Source organism: Silurus meridionalis, chromosome 2 (genome assembly GCF_014805685.1).
Source record: "Silurus meridionalis isolate SWU-2019-XX chromosome 2, ASM1480568v1, whole genome shotgun sequence".
Taxonomy (NCBI): Eukaryota; Metazoa; Chordata; class Actinopteri; order Siluriformes; family Siluridae; genus Silurus; species Silurus meridionalis.
In genome coordinates this window covers 14,751,082-14,772,466 of record NC_060885.1, presented here as the reverse complement: position 1 = coordinate 14,772,466, position 21,385 = coordinate 14,751,082, and the positions used below count along the sequence as shown (strand labels likewise).

Genomic DNA, 21,385 nt, shown 5'->3' with positions numbered 1-21,385 from the left:
TGGATGAGCCTGACCTCTGCTGGTGTAAGAGGAATATTAAATCTGTTTTCTTTGTTTTAAACTCATTCAAACAAATGTGTCCTGAATCTACTTCATATGTGCTAACAGTCGCTAGTTGAATATATATGTAGTTTTGGTTTATGGTGACGTTGGTAATATTGGGGATAGGAGCTCATTGTAAAATGGTCATTTTAGCAATATACTATATGAATAGGACAGATTTTGCATCTTATATCTGTAGAGACTTGGCAAATGGTGATGCAAAAGAGGAAGCAAAATAATTTCTTAAGCTACATGTCCTGCTGTCTTAAGTGTTTTAATTCGTTTTTCTGTTTTTTCTCTACCTTATTCTTGGGAAACTCTGATGCAATACAGCTTATGAAGTGTTTAGTAAATATGTAGACAGAGATTCTTTTTGAGGGAATTAACTAAAGCTAGCTTTATGAAAAAAAGAAAAAGATACAGTCCCTTTCTTTTATGTTCATGTATTCTTTCTTTCAGGAAAATAATAAGGAATAGCAGAACTATACTAGGAGGGAGGGATGGCATACACTTGTTCCTCTCTTAATTATAACAGTATTAAGCTTATGAATGCAAAAGGGCAGATTTTTTTTCTATAATTTGGTTTGGTTGCCTAGTAAAGGATAAACAGGAATGATGTGTTAACCCTCACAACACTTGTGAGCTGTTGTATGATTGAGAGAGCTGGCTAATGGGAATGGGTAGGAGCTGTCAGGTAAGCAAATTGTGAGAAAGAAAATGGTAAAAAAATACTTTTACTCTAGGAACTAACTGTGGCATTCAATTTCAGTTACTATCCTGGTAACATGGGGTGCAAAATCAGGAAAATTTGGCTTTGAATTGTCATAGGGCACAATGCTCAGACATATTCACAAATTCACTCACACCTAAGAGCAATTTTAAATTAGAGGGAGAAAACAAGAACCTAGATGAATGCCATACAGGCAAACCCAGGACTCTGAAGCTGAAGGGGTGGCAACACTTCCTGTAGCTCTGTCATGCTGGCTCTGGTCCACTATACCTTAAATGATTTAAAAAATATATATTGTTGCCAACTTTCAGCTAACAGATGCCTATTAGTGTGTAGGCTGGAAAGCCTAAATATTATTGCAAAAGACAGTGCTTTATGACTTACCAGGCAAGTAGCAACACCTCCTTGTCCTAGATGGTTCACCAGTGGTGATCCAGATGATTTCAGTACATGTTTTGGCCTGAGGTGAGACAAAGAGGAGTGTTCTTTCAGAACTTTATTAAAGTTCCTAAAATATGAGAACTTCTAACTAATCAGTGTCAGGATCCAGTCCTAGTGTGCCACAGCAATGTGGTTTACATTTCACTCTGCTTACCACACCTGACTCAACTTATGAGCTAAGCATGAAGTCATTCATGGGCTGAATTTCGCTCATTGAAACAGGGAACATGTACACATTTCTGTGGGCTAAGACACTAATAGCAAAGTCTGACACTTGCATTCTGGGGTATCATTTTCACATTCAACATGTAGGCATGCAGAACACACACTGCACCTATTTCTCACATTTCACTTTCCTGTGCTTTTGTCTAAACTCCCTTTTTTTTCCAGATCTAGAATACGAGCCGCAGTGCAACATGTTTATATCTGCCCTTGCCTATCTCTACCAGGAATTCGATGTCGGGAGTGGCACATTCCAAATCCTGGGATTTGGGCTCTAACCATAAATGGTAAGCTTCAATAGGATTACGTAACGTCCCTCCCCGAAACAAACAGAAGAAGCTAGCTCTTATCAGTAACAAGACCTTTAGGCTGAATGTCAAACGGCGCTCTCCTCCCTATGTAAGAGCACTACATGGGGTAGGACATAGTGACTTGTATAGCCAGTGCAGTTTACTTCGTAGCCAATAGGAGTCTATTTGAAATTCAGCCTTAAAATCCATTGGGCCCTTGTTCGCAGAAGCTCCGCCCCCGTCCCCCACTTTTAAGAAGTTACCGCCCGGAGAGCCTGAAGTTACACTGAAAGTTACACCTTTTGTTTCGCGTCCGAGAGGATTAAATCGGTCTAATTTGTGACTACACCTTTTTTTTTTTTATATATTTGTACAAAATGCCATTACGGATTGTCATGCAGGGTCCTGGACCTTGGGGATTTAGGCTGGTCGGGGGTAAAGATTTCGAACAGCCGCTGACTGTTTCACGGGTGAGTTCAGTGTATCTCCTACAGCATGCTCTTCATCTACCTATACCTTACACTTACTGTTAATAAAATAAATCCTTCTTTTTGTTTGGGGGTTTGCAAACTGTTTTATTTCTACTAATGTAGCTTTCTTTTGTCTTTCGTGACAACATGCCATGTCTAAAGCTAAATCATTCAGATTCTGATTAAGAGCATGATTTGCTTTCAGTATTACTTTGTGGTGTATAAAAGCATGTAGGAGTTCTTGGCATGCTGTTTCCCTCTGCAGGATCTCTGTGACACTGTATTATTTTATTATATTACTGATATGATTTGTTAGGGAATTGTAGGGCTGTGTTGCTATAGCAGGAGAGGGGTTTCAGAGATATTACACAGTCCTCACTTTTTCCATGAGCTAACAGTGGCTGCTTCAATGGAAATTTTTACTGTAAAGTCCATGTTTTTGTGTGTGTGTGTGTGTGTGAGAGAGAGAGAGAGAGAGAGAGAGAGAGAGAGAGATTGCACACCTTCGTTTAACAAGCCAAAGTCTTAGGATGACTTGTTGTTTTTGGCCACTGCTGATAAGAAAAGTGCTACTTCCTTAGTATCTTTATCTTTTTGTGTTTTTAAAGAAGGAAATCCTGTTATGACATAAGGAGAAAACAAAGTAGCTTCATGCTGAAAATTAATTATAAATACAGTATACACACATTTGATAGGACAACACATGTAAAGGTTTTTAAACAATTGTTTTGACCAAAGATGCTCAAATGTGGGCCTGTGGGCCAAAGTTGGCATTTGGTGAGCTTTTGATTTGGCCACCATGCCATATGTGAGAAGAGCAAAAAAAAAAAATTGGAAATCAAGGACCAGCTTCATGTCTTTCATTACAGGCTAATGAATAGCTGTACTAGACATTGAACCCAATTCCTACAAGTTTCACTGAATTAGAACTTAGAAAATAAACTTGCATCAGCTAAGCAGATTGCAGAGTAAAGTTTCTTCATTATTTTTTAAATATTGTGAAATCAGAATTAAGAGGAACCATAGCAAATTAATTAAATATAATGTTGCTATAATTCTTTGCTTAACATTCTTTGGCCCTTGGCACACACTCGAGTTTTATTTCAAGGGTTTCCTCTTGACTTAATGTTTCTATTCTAGGTATAGCATTATGACGCTGATTGTTTTGCGTGTAAGTTTGTCTGTATGTCTGTCTGTGTGTTAGGAATGAAACTGTGGAATGAAACTGTGGCTTGAAAAACATAAACAAAATTTAGTGATACACCATCCAACTTTTTTCCGTTTTCTCTTCCACATCAATAACTAAGCTCTGTGTATCAGTGGATAATTTGTGTTCGACATTTATATACATCTGTGTTATATGAACCTGAGCCCCCAATAGGAACAAAAATTATACACCCCAGGAATGCCTGTGGAGGAGATTGAGAAATCATGCAAATAGAATCAATCAGCAACGATACCAGTAATCCAAATTATTCAAATAATGGTCACTTTATTCTCCAGGTAACACCAGGAAGTAAAGCAGCCCAGGCCAACCTCTGTATTGGTGACACAATTATTGCCATTGATGGGGAGCCCACTGATGGAATGACTCACTTGGAAGCCCAGAATAAGATTAAGGGCTGTGTGGAAGAAATGGTCCTCTCCATAGACAGGTACATAACTTGCTATTCTCTATATCTATATAAAACATATTGTTTTTGTTTCAACTAATTAAGAAAGTCCTTATTACTTTCCTTAGATCAGAATTAAAAATGTGGTCTCCGCTTGTCTCTGAAGATGGAAGACGCATCCATACAAAATGAATCTGTCCTCAGATCTGCAGGTATGGCCATTGTGGCTTACAGTAGTTAACAATCAATGGTATTGTAAAGAGTTGAACTTTGACTGTGCCTGGCCTTTTACAGTTTCTTCTGGTGAGAATGAAAGAGTTATTAAGAACAGAGCCTTTTTACATAGCAAGGAATAAAGGAAAACAAACAAAGGCAGGGTACAAAATGAAGTCATTATTTACATCCTAACAAACCATATCCATGGAGACAAAGGTTTATGAGCCAGCCCAAGATGTAATGTAGAATGTTTGCCAGCTCCTGCAGGCAAACTTAAAATTAAAGGTCAGAGAGTGAGCAAATGCCGGAAGTATGCACTTGTGGGAGAAATAGTATACTGGGAATGTTTTAAAAGTTAAAACCTCTGGCATGATGAAGAGAACTTTATGCAATGCTGTGCATCTGGTGTATTTGAATCTAGGCTTTTCCTGAGTGCTTTATTCTTTTCTGGTGTATTACTTAAAGTGATATATTGGCAGTGATATTGACATTGGATTTATTAAACCATTATGTAACGGATTATTGTTCCATGCCTGCATATATTCTTTTTTTATTTTGTAGAAGTTGAGTATTATGGAAGTTTACATGAATGCATGCAGTGCTGTCCAAAAAAAAAGTCACACACTAGTATTTCGTTGGACCGCCTTTAGCTTTGATTACGGCACGCATTCACCATGGCATTGTTTCGATACGCTTCCGCAATGTCACAACATTTATTCCCGTCTAGAGTTGCTGTAATGTTTCACTAAGATCTTGTATTTAAGATGGGAGTATCGGACCGCTGCGCAAAGTCTTCTTTAGCACATCCCAAAGATTCTCAATTGGGTTAGGGTCTTGACTCTGTGGTAGCCAAGCCATGTGTGAAAATGATGTCTCATTCTCCCTAAACCACTTTTTCACAATTTGAGCCCGATAAATCCTGACATTGTCATCTTGGAATTTGCCTGTGCCGTCAGGGAAGAAAGAAATCCCTTGATGAAAAACCTGGTCATTCAGTATAGTCAGGTAGTCAGCTGACATCATTCATTGGGCACATAACGTTGCTGTACCGAGAACTGAACAGCTGCAGCAACCCCAGATCATAGCTCCCACCAACGGTTGGCACTAGGCATGCTGGATACATCCGTTTTATCGGCTTCTCTTCTTACGCCCATCACTCTGGAACAGGGTATATCTGGACTCATCAGACACAATCTTTATGCTCCATAGCAAATTGAAGCATTTTTTTTTCAGATTTGCCTCACAGATAAGTGGTTTTCTTACGGCTACACAGCTGTTCATTCCCAATCTGTTGTGTTGACTTCGCATTGTGCGTGTGGAAATACTCTTACTTTCACTATTAAACATAGCTGTAAGTTTTACTGTTGTTTTTTTACGATTTATTTTCAACAAACATTTAAGTGATCGCCAATCGGGATCAGTCAAGATTTTTTCTGACCACATTTCTTCCTCATAGACGATGGTTCCGTACTATCCTTCCAGTTTATAATAATGTGTTGGTCAGTTCTTAACCCAATTTTAGTAGTTTCAGCAATCCTTAGATGTTTTCTTTGCTTGCATGCCAATAATATAAACCTTCTGAAACAGATTAACATCTTTATTGATCTGGTTGTTTAAGAAATGAGAAGCTACTCACTGCATCAGTTAGGGTTAAATAACTTGTTGCCAGCTGAAATATAATCATCCATGCAGTAATTCTCCAATGGGAGGCTCTTACCTATTTGCTTAGTTAAATCCAGGTGGTGACTTTTTATTCGGACGGGCTGTGTATTTAGATTTATCGTGTATATTTTTCACACAAATGGATAAAAAGTGTATATTGAGGTTGTCATTGGAAAAACATTATAGTTTATACATGTAAACTTTACCTTTACTGGTCTGCTGGGAACAAAAACGTTTCTGAAATTTATTTTAACATTTTTTTATGTAAATAAGCCTTAAAATAGAGGGTCATTTTACAGAAACTTGTACTTCATATTAACTGTAAGTTCCATGTTATGCTACATGTAATGCCGATGCTTTATCCTTATAACTTTTATGCTATTTATTTCATGCTTCAGATGAATAGCTATAGCTGAACCATCCTTTTATTTTATTTTTTTTTTTTATTTATTTATTTTTTTAAACGCATGCAGTTCATGTTGGTTGTACTTTCTCTTCAGACACTCTGACCGCTTCCTTCACTGTCTATAGGAAGTGAAACAAATAGGTTCTGCTCACAACAGGAGTGCTCTCCCCTTCAGTTCCCCAAGTCCCAAAGTGGTTACAAGCCAGTATAATAATCCAGCAGGCTTGTACTCTTCAGATAACATCAAGAACTTTAACAGCACTGTTGGTGGTGCCAAGACCACTGTGATGTCCAACGAATCAAGTATTATGTAAGAATTGCTCGGATTTATGTCTAATTGATCACTTTGTTGACCACAGTAGTAATTATTTTAGTAGAAGCATCAAGTTTCTCTTAAAACTGTTTGTCTTAATGTTTTGTCTTTTAACTGTGTGATGTTATTCGGTGTCTTTGGGTATGTTGCCAATTACACAATTCTTGCTTTTTTTTCAGTCCAGATTTGTCCAAACCTGTCCAGCCAAAATCACCAATTGTCGTTGACTCAGAGGTCTATAAAATGCTGAATGAGAACCAAGAATCTTGTGAGCCTCCACGCCAGTCTGCATCATTCAAAGTTCTGCAGGAGATCCTTGAGACTGGTACTGAATCTCTTGCACCATGTACTTTCCGCACACAGTGTTTCATCTTATTTCTCACAGATACTCTGATACTTTTGCTGGAAAAAAACAACTTCTAGCTTTTCTTTTCTGAATTGTTGCACAGGTGATGCTGACAAACCCTCTGGATTTAGAAGTGTGAAAGCACCCACTACAAAAATTGCTTCTTCATTGGGTGGTACAGAGAAACTCTCCATCTGTGACAGATGTGGCTCAGGGATTGTGTAAGTTAATTTCTGTAAAAATGCATCTGAAATAAGGAGATACAATGTTATTGCCACCTAGTGGATGGTTATGGAGTTTTTTTTTATTACATTTGTTTTTTTTTTTTTTATCATTTAATCATTTATTCACAAGCATTTTGTTCAAAGGTTGAATCCTGTTCTTTTCTATTTTTAACTAATACTTTTTCCTTAAACATAGGGGCATGTTTGTCAAACTACGAGATCAGTACCGGCACCCCGAGTGCTATGTCTGCACTGACTGTGGAACAAATTTGAAACAAAAAGGACACTTTTTTGTTGAGGACAAGATTTACTGTGAGAAGCATGCTCGTGAACGAGTGACACCTCCTGAGGGTTATGATGTCGTCACTGTCTTTCCAAAATAATCGCCTTATCGGTTATGTATAAATACTGCACATTTCCCTGTTTTGATGAATCCTGTACAAATTGCATTTGCACTTCATGTGGTTAGTTTTCCATTGTGTTCTGTCAGTGTTTTAATTAGTAAATGGTTACATCTATTCAGATTAATGTACAATATTTGCATACTCCTCACATCATGGACACTATCCTCATGATGTGCTTCTAATATTAGACATTCCATCTTCAAAGACATTCCACAAGTGAAACATAAGTGCATTGGTGCTATAATTCTTATGGAGACACAAATATTCAAAAGGACAAGGGAAAACAGTGCCTAAAATCGTGTGCATAAGTATGAATAGTTACAGTGGTAAACTTTGTTTTATGGCACATTCACTGTAACCATTAAAGATTTTGGGACCAATGATTTTATCTCACTGGAATAATGAAAAATCTCATGCTTCAGCTTTTTCTGGAAGCTCCATATATGAGCAATAATGCCGTATCATTTCATAATCTTAAGTTTGGTTTCTTAAGGACAGTTTATTTCAAGTTAAGTATTACGTCCTTACTGCCAAGAGCTTTTCTGCAAAACCATGTAATAAATCTGACTGAATCAAATAAATTCTTTTAATGCCAACCTGTTCAACTTCTCAAGTTTTTATTTAACTTGCAATAACACCATTCTTGCACTCAGTCTTGTCTCAGTAATTCTATAGGAGTTTTCTGGCACACATTGGGACCTTTTTAAAAAATAGTAAAATCACATCCTTTGTATGGCACAGCCTGAACTTTTGTCCAGTGTGTGCTTCACTTCATGGCCACAACTTACTGATCTTATATACAGTATCTTGTATAACGTGTCTACACATCCTTTAAACATTTGTTTTTTAAAATAATATATAAGAAATGGGAACATTTAAAAACACAATTACACAAGTCTGCACACTTTTATAATGTGGCCTTTAACTGTCCTCAGAGTTAACCAGTCATTTTCAAAATTAGGCCTGTAGGTAAATGGCATACACCTGCCATTTAATTAAGTGATTCAGATTAAAACCAGATAAAAGTCAGCTGTTGCTCTCGTATTTGCTTAAATATTTGGGCTTGTATTCTACTAAGAGCAATTGGGCACAAATTGTTGCCAAAGACTGCAAAACTCCAAAACGTAAATGTTGAAACGTACCAATCAGGAGAGAAATATAAAAGAATATTAAAGGCACTAAAAGTACAATGAAACAATGTCAAATCCATTATCACTAAGTGGAGAAAAAGTGGCACTACAGAGACATTGCAAAGATCAGGATGACCCTCCAAAGTTGATTGGAGGACAATGATACAACTAATCAGGGAGGCAACCAAGAGGCCCACTGCAACAATAAAGAAAATATAGAAATTTCTGACAGGTACTGGTCACTCCTTGCATGTGACTATCATTACCTATATTATGCACAGGTCTGTGTGGTAGGGTGGCAAGAAGAATGAGCAAACCTGTCTGAATTATACCAAAAGATTCATTCAGTCACCCTGTGTGGGAAATGTGTTGTGGTCTGACGAGACAATGGTTAAACATTTTGCTTATAATTCCAAAAAGTTATTTTTCTGTTGCAAAGCCAATAGAAAGCATCATCCAGGGAGCACCATAACGACAGTAAAGTGTGGTGGGGGTAGCATTATGCTTTGGGGCTGCTTCTCTTTAGCCGGGTCAGGGGCATTTGTCAAGATAGATGAGAAAATGAAAAGCTGGAAATGCCAAGATATTTTGGCACAAAACCTTCTGTCCTTCTGTCAAAAAGCTGAAAATGAAGAGGAATTTCAAAAACCATTATCAAAGTCCTGGAATGGTTTAGCCAGAGCCCAGACCTCAATCCCATCGCAATTTAAAGGAACTTGAATTATTTTGGCAGAGTGGGATAAAATTCCAAAGACTACATGTGTGAAGTTAATAGAGACTTATTAACAAAGACTTGATGCTGCAATGAAGGCAGAAGATGCTTCCACAAAGTATTAGCTGGGAAGGGTGTTCCGACTTATGCATTCAAACTATGGTAGTTTTTTTATTTATAATGTTCCCAGTGATTACATTTTTTTTTTATTCTCTAAAGTTTTGTTTGTTGGAAGATCACATTAAAGATGTAACAATTCTGACATTTATGTTGTTATTTCTGTCTTTATTTTTAAAAATCCTGCAATTCCATAGGAATGTGTAGACTTTTTATATCCACTGTACAGTACATCCAGCATGATAATCAAACTAGTTTCATGAATATGGCAATTAGTTCAGTGTACGTCCATGGCTTTTGTAAACAAAGCAATTTGTAAATTCCATAGAGTTTTATTACTGCACATAGTAGAATGAATAATATTTTTTCAATAGTATAATGTCAAATTGTCAATTATATAATATTTTTTCAATAAATGTAATATTGGAAAATACCCTCTCCTATATATTTGAGACTCACGTGCCCACTCCGAAGAAACTCTCCTCCAGTCCATTTTTATGATTAATTTGTTCTACTTATTAGGTCTTAAGTCAAATGAGAAGAGCATTGTCAGTATTTAGATCAATTATGCTAACAATAAGAACACCATGACGCAAGTCATTTGACAGCAGCTATATGTGACTCTCTTCTCTAGTCTTGGTATGAGTGTTTTTTGTTTTGCCTGTCACTCACAACATTTCTTTTCTGGGGGCAGTGGAACACAAGTGCATGGTTTTGGTGATTGCAAAGTTAAGTAAAGTTACATTCCTGCTCTCCATTCCAGTGAGGTATTTGGAAAGCTTTGACTTGTTTTTTCTTGCAAAAGCATAAAGCACAATGCTTCCTACTCAAGAATAATATTGTGACTCCATTGATTAAGTGTGATCTTTATTCCCTATGTTTCTTTTTTGAGAGTGTTTTTTTGTCCTGAAGTTCTTTTCCTGTACAAAATTTGCCTTCTTAATTTGCATGGCTTCATTTTGCATTCTGCACACATTAGACACTTGCTGGCATTGTGTGGATGAAGGGGACATATTTCTACAATCAATGAAACATTCATCAACAGTTATGTCTGGACTTAAACTTGGCTTAGACTGCTGAGCAAATTTTTCCCAAAGGCCCATACATGTTCTTATATCCCCGTTTTCTAAGGGTATAGCATAGGATATGAAAAATCTCACAAGTCATTGTAGCTGGAAATATTGCTCAAACAGTGGCAGCATTCAAATGCTTGCTATTGCTTTAGTTTTAAATTTGAATATCCCTGCGAGAATTAGCAGGTGTACAGGAGTCATAAATTATATCATTCAGTTTTTATCCATACATCTGCCTCTTTTATGTCTGGAATCTCAAGAATGATGTTTTCAAGAAAGGCAAGACATGCAACTCAAAAGTTATAATGTGGTTGGTAGCATATCTAATAAGACATTGCATTTGCCACATTATCCTGTCTTTAACATAAGGATAGAGACAGTGACATTTTTTTTTATTTTTGGAAAGGTGTTTTACATGCCAACTTAAGCAGGTCTTTTTGGGTTTCGGATCCTTCAATTGTAAAATTTAAAATGGACTCTTTCAAAGGAGGATCCTTCATAGTCAGGCCTTATACATCTGTTAGATTCTTACATGTCTTCATTGCTTATATATTTACTTAGCCTTGGTAGCAGAAAATGTCTTATTGTCTTTGTAAAAATGTTTTAGCTTCCACATCAAAATAGGAAAGGTCATAAAGTATCAATCTAATTTAAAATTTAAATACATTTTAAAGGTTTCTTAATGTTTATGAAAAATTCTATGTATAATAATAAAAAGGTTCTGAGGACTCGAACTCAAAAAGAGCATAAAGGCTATATGTTGCAGCCAATAGGGTTTACCAAGTATTCAAAACCTTATAAATTGTAAACTTTTTATTATTATAAAGTATTCAATCCTTGTAAAACAAAGGAATCCTACAGGGGATGCTATAATTTGTTTGTTTCTTTGTTTGGTTTTCTGTTTGATCACATTAAAATGATCATCTATACTGTACACAAAGGTTAGCAAAGTTTACTTATGCAAGGCAGAAGGCCATACATGCCATCTAGTGGCCGAAACCACCTGATATAGAGTCTGTAAATGTGAGTATTTTCTGTATATCCCTACATATATTATCAGGATATTTCCTTTAAAAAAAAAGACTTAGACTTTGTTTTTTGTGTGTGTGTGTGTGTGTGTGTGTGTGTGTGTGTGTGTGTGTGTGTGTGTGTGTGTGTGTGATTTATAATATGTGTCTGGAAATATGTATACAGTACTGTGCAAATGTTTTAGGCAGGTGTGAAGAATTGCTGTATATTAAGCATATAAGCATATTATGCTTATTTAATTGTTTCGTTACATTTTTTTTTTTTTTTTTATCAATTTACAAAATGCTAGGTGAGTAAATAGAAAAAATAAAAATCAATTCAATAATTGGTGTGATTACCCTTTGGCTTTCAATTCTTACACTTGCACAAAGTCAGGGATTTTGTAGGATCATTGTCAGGTGTAAGATTAACCAATTATATCTAACATGTTCTAATGATCTTCAGTTTCATATACTGGTTAAAACACAGTCATAAACTAAAACAGTCGCAGCCCTTCAAAGTGGGTTAGAAACAGCCAAATTCTGCTAGAAAAGTGAGGTTTTGGAAGACCTTTGAAAGTTTTATGTCACAGATCATACACCATGGCAAGCAACAAGACACATGCTGCTTCAGCAAGGTCTGTCCCCAACAAAGATTTCAAAGCAAAGTGGGGTTTCAAGATATGCTGCTGAAGCTATATTGAAGAAGCACAAAGAAACTTTCCTTCTGCATTGGAAGATGTCCAGCGGATGTCCATTAGCAAATAACTGGTGGGACGTAGGTACGACATTGTGATCGTAAATCACGGTGGAGGCTCCATGCTAGTTTGAAGCTGCGTTTCTGCAATTGGGGTTGGAGAGTTGGTCAGGATTAATAGTATTCTCAATGCTGATCATCTCAAAGCCACCATCACAGAGGCTGTGGCCCCAAATTTACACTGCAGCAGGACAACAACCACAATTATACAGTCAATTTCAGTAATAACTATCTTCAGCATAGAGAAGAACAAGGAGTCCTGAAAGTAAAGGTTTTGGCCCCCACAAAACCCTGATCTCAGCATTATTGAGTCTGTCTGAGATTACATGAAGAGAAAGAAGGATTTGAAGCAGCCTACATCTAGGATGTTTGAAACAACCTAAAGGAACAACCTGGAGGAATTTTCATGTTGATGTTTTAAAGTGTCTTTAGGCCATGATGAGCTCTCCTAATGGTGGATGTACAGTAATATTTGGCACACGATGCCTTCAACTTCTTCACCTTTCATTTGTTGTTGTCTTAGGCTTCAGTTAAAGTTTTTATGCAAAATTGTTGTTAATTCCTGGAGGTTTATTTGTACCTTCTTTCTGAATGATGTAGTGTCTGTGTGGTCCAGATTTTTATATTTGCACACAAAACTACAATTGTCTTTTGTGCACATGTTGTAGTGTCTTCAGCTGTTTGGGATTTGCTCCTAAGCCACATTGTAAAAAAAACAAAAAACATATTTGCATTGTAAAAATTAAATAGCAGATGGTTGCCAGAACATTTTCATAACAAATAAAGTGGAACTTAGTCCTACTTTTACATTGCATATTTTACAGTATATATTTGTAATGTTTACCATGGAAAAGATGTAATAATTGAGGTGAAAATACTATAGACATTCCTTATAAACTAAAGTATTTGCCACATGAAAAAAAAATGTTTTGCTGTGCAATTAACAGTGTGTAATATGAAACAATACTGATTTAGTTTAAATTCCCTTTGAATTTCTGTATAAATAAGGGTTTTCCTATGAAATATGACAATTTTACTCTACAGTTAAGTCTCTAATATAAAATAATAATTTCTTCTACATAAATACATGTAAAAATGTCATATAAATATAGATTTTTTTACAGGTAGTCGTCGACTTACAACCTATGCAACTTACGACCATTTGACCACAATACTGGTATAAATAATGTGCTTGAAAAGAATGAACAGGTATGCCCTTCGTTTCGACAATCTGTGCTACCTCTCAGAATGAGCTACCTACACCCACTGCATGTGCGCGTTACGTTATCACACTTGTAATGCTATATCTGAATACCCTGCCCATATAGTTCAGTTACCTTGCCTAATTTCTGGAAAATGGTGTAAGTTAAATAAATTTTGCTAAATTAAAATACTATTTTAATTTATATATATATATATATATATATATATATATATATATATATATATATATATATATATATATATATTCAATTAAAATAGTATTTTAATTAACTTATGACAGCGAGATAATGGAAGCTTCTAATAGTAATATATGAATTTCTGGAATCTTTTCCCGTTTCAATTTGGTGTATATGACCTTTTGTGCCCCTGAAATTCTGATATAGTGAATATGGTATAGCTGAAGTTAAAGTCTTTGGCCTCAACTGTATAACTGTAACAGTACATATGGATGGTGGCTCAGCAGTTAAGGCTCTGGGCTACTGACCAGAAAGTCAGGTTTTCAAGCCCCAGCGCTGCCAGTCTGTATATGTTGGGCCCTTGAGCAAGGCCCTTAACCTTCTCTGCTCCAGTGTTTTTTTTACCATGCTCTGACCCCGTTTTCTTAACATATGGGATATGTCAAGGCAGAATTTAACTGTGCTGTAATGAATGTGTGTATATGTATATATGTATATGTAAGTAAGAGCCACTTCTTGAGTGTTTGCCTTTTCTCCTTTCCAGGCTCTATTAATATGCTTTAATTAATAAATATATAAATAATCCATTAATATACCTCAAAGTCAGTCAGAATGAAAATGTATGTGCTTAAATCTGACATATACAGGAATATACACTAAAAGACACCAAACACAGTGGCAGTTCTAGCATGAATGATGCTCTGATGCACACCAACCCCACACACACAATCAGACACAACTCTAGTCATAAGATACATACATCTATATCTCCATAATATAGTCGTCCTTTAAAATAAACTTTTAAGATAACACTAGAGATTATGCTTATTGAACTCAGTTCAGGATCTAATCTACTCTAAATTAGAATGTTATGTAAGCTAGTTAACCTGAAAAAGAAATGTTGTGTAATATGTGTATGTGTAATAGCATCACAGCATAACCTAAGTGATATACACTTTTAGCCTATTTATTAGCTAATGCTTGTACAATCCTTAATAATTACATGATTGACATAACTGCATACAGGCCTTTATCTTTTTCACTGTTCCCCTCATCTTCTTTCCTCTTTTTTCTGAAATGGGCTCCTGAAGGCTGAGACCTTTTTGGCATCCATAATTTCAGTTTGGATTCAGCTTTCCTACTGAATATTGAGTGCATGAGTGTATGAGTGAGGGTACTTTTCCAGGTGCTGGGAATAATTGACGGTGACATGATCTTCTAATTGACATTACCGTGCAAATGAGAGGTAAAAATCATTTATATATATATATATATATATATATATATATATATATATATATATATATATATATATATATAAGATAATTGTGTTCTTGCTCACTGTATCACCTTGATCCTATAGCAATGCAAATATAGTAGTTATTTAATATTTATATTATTTATTGTTTCATAATTGAAATATTAATTTGCTTAAATTGTATAAAGTGCAAAGGGCAAACTATAAAATTGATTGGCACAGAACTAATAAAACTCCTACATCAAATAACAAACAAAAGCATTATTATTTCATCTCAAAATTTATTAAAATGTAGACTAAAAAAATAAGGCATACACATATAATCCTTATATTCATTCATATGTCGTGGAATGATCTATTACAAGAATAATAAGTTAATGGTTGTAAAAATAAATCAAGTCAAATCATCTGACAATCACAAATTAGTGCTAATGCTGGAGCTCTGTGGGTGTGAAAAACCTTTACTTATAAACGCGTCATCTTTATCACACCCGAATGTCAGATGATGTATGAAAGTGCAGTCAAACTCTTCCAGGAGCAGATCTGTGTAGTAGGTTTGCGCACTGGTGAAGCTGGATGAAGAGCTGCTTGCTGAGCTGCAGTGTAAAGTAAAAGAGCCGGATGCATGTGGATGCTCATTGATAATTTCCAGACCCGGTGTGTGATCGGTAATTCTGAGAGTTTCCGTTAGTGCCCAGATATAATTATGTGCAAATCTTAAGGTCTCTATTTTTGTGAGCTTGGCGTCATCGGGGAAAGTGGGAAGCACTCGTCTAAGTGCATCTAAGGCGGAATTTAAATTGTGCATGCGATGCCTTTCCCTGTCGTTCGCCTTAGCCCTGCGATTTCCACACGCTGACAGCTTTGCCTTCAGAGCACATTTGATTGATCTTCTTCTGAAGGACGTGAGCGAAAATATGTTGTTCCTTGGTGCTTTCCTTTCCTGCTCAGGCTCACTGACTGGGGTGAACACTGCTCTGTCTTTGGTCATGCTTAAGGGCGTGAGGTTGCACGTGCTCTGGATCTTGCCACTGTCGCGCGCGTGCGGAGACTCTGTAAAGTTAAACCATTACGTCAGTGAACAAGCAAAACACCTAAGATCGAAGCGAAAATCTTTAAAAAGAAAGGGAAAAAAACAGCTCCATCTTACCTTATCAGGTGCAGCAAGTCCGCTTTAAAATATATTTTTCCTAAATCTTAGTACACTAAGTAATGGATTGAGTACTGATCGTATCCTCTGTATATAAATGCACGTGCACAATAGGGACGTCAGACGCTCTCTGGTTTATTTGGGTCCCTTTTATCCAATCGGCACGTGTGGGTTGTGTGTAAAGAGCGACTGACCAATCAGACTTGCACAAACCATCCTTGTATTTCTTGCCTTTGTATTTTTCTCCTCTTTCTTTTCTTTTCTTTTCTTTTCTTTTCTTTTCTTTCCATTTTTGGAACGCAGAGCGTTAAAGGCACGGAGCTTTAAGGTTCATTTTCAGTGGAGACTTGCCACGTTACATTTGCTCTAGAAAAAAAATCTAATATTATTGTTTTCTGCTCAGAGTGTAAACTGTATTTTAACATCATAGATTTATAATAAATGTAGCATATATCCTGCAAATAAAGCTGGTTTTAAATAAAGCTGGTTTTAGGAAAAAAATACAGTATAAGCACAATAGTCTCCAAATCAGAGCGCAAGGGATAGCTGCGCTGTTTTACACTTTTCCTTAAGAATAAAGTATTATCCATACACACATTATCACTTAGCGAATTTGCTACTAATGAAAATCGTCCAATTTGTAGATTACCTGAGCAACAAATACATTAAATTTATGATGAACTACTTGCAAAAAGTAGTTTAAGATTTCCTGTGGTCGTGCGCAAAAACAGAATGATTTTGCGCGTCGTCTGTTTTCACAAAACAAAATAAGTTGTAGAAATACTTTTGGGAGGAATATGTTAAGAATATTGTGTATATCGCCTATGCCAGTGCTGATCAATGGCAAGAAATACACTTCATTTTTAAATAAATTGTATAAAAAGGCGTGCGCCCTGTGGTCTCCAAATTGCTCCAAAATGTTTATCAAGGCCAGTGCGCAATCTGTCTCTACACGCAGTTGAGGATAAAACACGTTTAATTGTGAATGGTTGGCCGAAGTTTACTCTCTCCTACAAGTCTTGATAAAATCTTAGTTTATTGGAGAGACGTCGGTGTGTTACTGTGGACAAAAAATGTTTGCCACTGTACACGAATCTCCGCAAAAAGCACTCATCTACAGTCTAACTAAATATGTATTTTGTACGGTATCTGATAACCATATGCTTTCAATAAACTAGACAAATAAGTCAGGGAGATAGGGGATGTTGTCGTGCTGTTATAAAAAGCCTTGAAATAATCCAAAGTAAACCAAATCTCGCCGCTTTACAAATAGCAATTGATGCCAGATCCATGGTCGGATAACGCGGACAGGTGTGAGTTTGGAGCAGTCAGATTTGTCGTCCGATTTTTTTTATCAGTGTCGTGTAATATCCTGCTTGTTATGCAAAGTATGGGCAAACACAGGCGAGCAGTTGCTGTGGAAATCGGAGATATCGGCGAAGAGTTGGTCCGAACGCGATTTAACAATATTTAACAATAAACGAGACTTACTCGCGAGCAGGTGATACCTGCCCTCGGCTCCTTGATTAATACTTCCTCAACTACTCCACTTTGCAATCTGTTGTAATTCTATATTAAATCTATTTATTATTATTTTAGCAAACAGAAGTACCAGGTGGGGCTTTATTTTCATCCTCAGCTTTTGTTTGAAGGAGGCCAATGAAGAGGCCAATGAAAGACTGAAAACTCGCTGACCAGCTTTTTGCCATCCATTTGTCCTAAACTGGCAGACAAGCTATTGAAATCTTCCCTCTTGTTCAGACACGGAAAAAGGCTGCATATAAAGAAGCAAAGGAAACTTCGCTTTAGAGGAAAAAAAACACACACAACTTAAAACATTTAATTGCAACCCGGATGCCATATGTACACCACTTGTACAAAAAACTCAAACAATGTCAACTCTTTTGTGAGCTAAAACGTGCGCTTTTGGAGACGTGTGCGCTTTTGGAAAGGTGTGCGCACCGAGATCAGAATGACCTTGAGTACACTTCTTGGAAGAACTAATGCTAGTTTAATGTGCTGTCGAGGTTCCTTTTAGAGTCGGTCTTTTGTACTATAACGCATATGCTTGTGATGACCGAATACACCAATTATAAGTGAATGGCTAAGAGCACTTTGGTAAACCTCTGTTGCGTTTAAGCACTTGGGGCTACACAGATTAATCAAGCTTTAACATTGCAAACGGTTGTTTATACAACCAGGGAGTTTCCACACTGGGCCTCATACGAACTGCGCAAAGTACTGCTGAATTATTTGTATTTTGAAAATATTTATATATTTATTGGAATTTGTTCATCATTAACTATGCTACGAGAAACGAGGATGAACTTCATGGACGGAACCTAAACATATAGAAAAAATACATGTACGTAAATGTGTTACATTCGTTCATTGATGGTTTAGTTGAAAATTTTGAAGAAAATAATCAAGTGTAATTCTTGGGAAAATCGTTGTCGTTTTTTAAATAATAATAATAATAATAATAATAATAATGATAATAATAATAATAATAATAATAATAATAAGCTAAATCTATCAGGAACAGTTTAAAATATGTTAGAAAAATAATGTGCAATAATTATATTCTTACATATACAACATGATTACATTTATTTTTAATAGCAGATATTGTGAATATCAGGTGTCAGGTATCAAGTGTCAGGTATTTCTGAGTGAAAAGTGAAATAATAAGTTGAAAAGAAGCTCTAAGGCACAAATATTGCCTTTTATTCATCTTCAGTAACCGCTTGATACGTCAGGGTCGCAGAGAACCTGGACCATGTGCCAGGAATACTGGGTCCAAGATAAAAAAAAACTATATACACTCTAGATGTACCCTAGCTGACACACGCACCACGTGCGAACTCGCACACACACGCACCAAAATCAGAATCCAGTGAAAACCTAGACGTGCTGTAAAGGAGTACACGTCGAGCGTAGAAACACGCGTAAGAAACGTGCGTTCCCTGTAGCTGAAATAGCAATACAACCCCTGTCATGGACCATGTCATGCCACCAGACTATTTTGTCATATTTCTCAATTGGAAATTTCACTGCACTGAACGGTGATTATAACGCGTATAAAACCATTCATCTAAAAACATACATAATGTCCTAATTTTGTTATTTAGTTGCAAGGTAGTTATCCTTCTTCAAGCTTCGTATTGTACTCATCACACACCTGCTTCAAAATACATTGCATTTTATAAAATACGAGAGAGCCCACAAGTCTAACACGAATCTTTATTTATATTTTTATTTCACGTGTATCACTGGGATTTGTGAAAATATTGAATTAAGTCCATTCAATTAGTCAATTCTACTTTACTTATCCAAATGATAATTCGTGGCCAAGACTTTATTATCATTAAGACTTATTTAAGTCTTAGAAAGACTAGAACGAGAAAATTAAGTGCAGCTTAATATTAAAAAAGCGTGATCACTGCGTTGTGCATCTGGCGTATATGCACGAAGCAACCTATATACAGAATTAAAGACAGAATTTACATGCACAATTCGGTATTAAGTATAGAAATTGTTAATTCTATTCTATTCTATTTTATTTTCCAAAAATAGAATGTTTGCATAAGCTCAGTTGAAAACGATGGGCTCAGTCATATCGTTTACAATAACTTAAAAGGACGATCATGGCTAAACCTTTAGTACATTTTATTGAATATGAAGTTATGAAGTCATAATAAAACTTGCTTGTTGCGACTTGTGAAACAGCGACCTCACGCGTTCCTCAAGTGCAATTGTACCATGTGTGTGAGATGCTCCCATTCATCTCGGTGTGTGTGTGTGTGTATGAGAGAGAGAGAGAGAGAGAGAGAGAGAGAGACTGACTGCACATGCAGTCTGTTTGAGTTCTTCTTAAGTGAATTTCTTTACCTATTTAACCTAGTATATTTTCGATATTTGTAAAACAGATTAGAGGCTGCATGGCTGCTATTTTCAAATTCCGACTTGTAATTTACAAAAACGTTTCCTCTTCCCCCAGCGAAAACAAATAAATGCAGTACATTTAATTTAATAACCTAAAAATGAAAGCCCACACTCCCAACCCTGGTCCTGAAATACCCCCAGCCCTGCACACTGAAACGTTTTTTCCCTTCTCCCAATCTGCCTGATTTAATTAATCAGCTAATTAACAGCCTTTGGTGGATGTTAGAGCAGGTGGGTGTGTTAGAGCATAAATGTGTAGACCAGGGTTACTTCAAGACAAGAGCTGGAATCTGTGCATTGAAGCAAAACAAAAACCCTTGCTTTGTCATAAATAATGTGCACTTTGATAAAGTGCGGTTTAAATAGGCACAGTCATGCAAGATCACGTTCATGGAATACTTGAATATCAAATGATTAATCCTGGGTTCAGTGTCACTATCTACTGGCTACCAAGATACAAAACAATGTATTGCCATGGCTTGCTTTACTCCAATTCTTCTTTAATAATTTGATCCTTAGCAAAAAGTCAGTTTTTAAAGACACCCATTTCAGTTCTGTGTGCTATTGTGGCAGATGGAGCCCGGTACTCCTTTCTGTAAGTTATAATAGGAACCCCCAAAGGGACTGGCATGCTATCCAAATGCCCCCTGTGCCCCTGGTGGCACCATACTACTTCCTTACCAAGTAAGGGTGTCCATGGTAACTGTCTATCTCTGAAGGGGCACTGCTTTCAATCTGGGCAGTTCCATTAGGCTTTGCAGTTCCTGCAAATGAGAGAGTGTGCCCCTAATATTGAGACAAAGATAGGTTGCTACTATAGGGAGTGTGCGGTTTCTACTATAGGCTAACCCATTTATGAAAAGCCTGTAGTTGCAGCAAGCTATAAAGAAACTACCATTAACAACTTCATGTGGTATAAGAAAAAATTATTATTACATTAACAATAGTAATAGATCAAATATTCAAACTAAGTAATCCCTGAAGAACTGAATAAAATTGCCCTTCTGAAAAAGGAAAAATACATTAAAAGTACATGTTTCTGGACACAGGCGGTCTACCTATATAATCATGTCTTTGTTGAAAATAATGTAAATATTCTTGGACCAGAAAAACAACATTATTGGGGTTTGATGTCAATAAGGGGCTGAGCTGTTTTGGAACCCTGTCATTAACCTACTACTCTGATTTAGGCCCTGCATAATGATTAATATTTCTGGCTTTAGACAGTGCCCCTGCCCTGTCACCAGCCCCCTGGCCTTCAAAGGCCTTCTCTATGGGACACTTTAGTGGTGGTCTGCATTGTTTAAGGCCCACCACACAGGTTGGAATGGGGGATAGATTGCTGGGGGTCAAGCACCTGCTGGGGGAATGGGTGTACAACTCTCTGCATAGGATTTACTAAAAAAAACATAACTTTAAGGACGTTAGCATACTAAAGCAGTTGACAGATTTTGTGA

The 21,385-nt window shown here is 36.5% G+C and overlaps 2 protein-coding genes and 1 long non-coding RNA gene across 3 annotated transcripts; 1 reads left to right on the top strand and 2 right to left on the bottom strand.

Moving 5' to 3' along the window:
* Window positions 1-469: 469 nt before the first annotated feature.
* Window positions 470-1,612, bottom strand: LOC124398677. The gene is made up of 2 exons (XR_006928097.1): window positions 1,157-1,612; window positions 470-1,042 (listed from the first exon to the last, which is right to left on the bottom strand). It is a non-coding gene; the product is annotated as an uncharacterized LOC124398677 (long non-coding RNA).
* Window positions 1,613-1,970: 358 nt separating this feature from the next.
* Window positions 1,971-7,975, top strand: pdlim1 (PDZ and LIM domain 1 (elfin)). The gene is given in 8 exon segments (XM_046868911.1): window positions 1,971-2,195; window positions 3,699-3,850; window positions 3,937-3,980; window positions 3,983-4,020; window positions 6,218-6,402; window positions 6,585-6,730; window positions 6,855-6,972; window positions 7,172-7,975. Coding segments are annotated over 8 exon segments (963 nt in total). The 5' UTR covers window positions 1,971-2,102; the 3' UTR covers window positions 7,359-7,975.
* Window positions 7,976-15,094: 7,119 nt separating this feature from the next.
* On the bottom strand, window positions 15,095-16,119 carry neurog3 (neurogenin 3). The gene is made up of 2 exons (XM_046877069.1): window positions 15,984-16,119; window positions 15,095-15,886 (listed from the first exon to the last, which is right to left on the bottom strand). The coding sequence occupies exon 2, from the start codon at window positions 15,822-15,824 to the stop codon at window positions 15,249-15,251; it is 576 nt and encodes a 191-aa protein (XP_046733025.1). The 5' UTR covers window positions 15,825-15,886; window positions 15,984-16,119; the 3' UTR covers window positions 15,095-15,248.
* Between the last annotated feature and the right edge of the window lie 5,266 nt (window positions 16,120-21,385).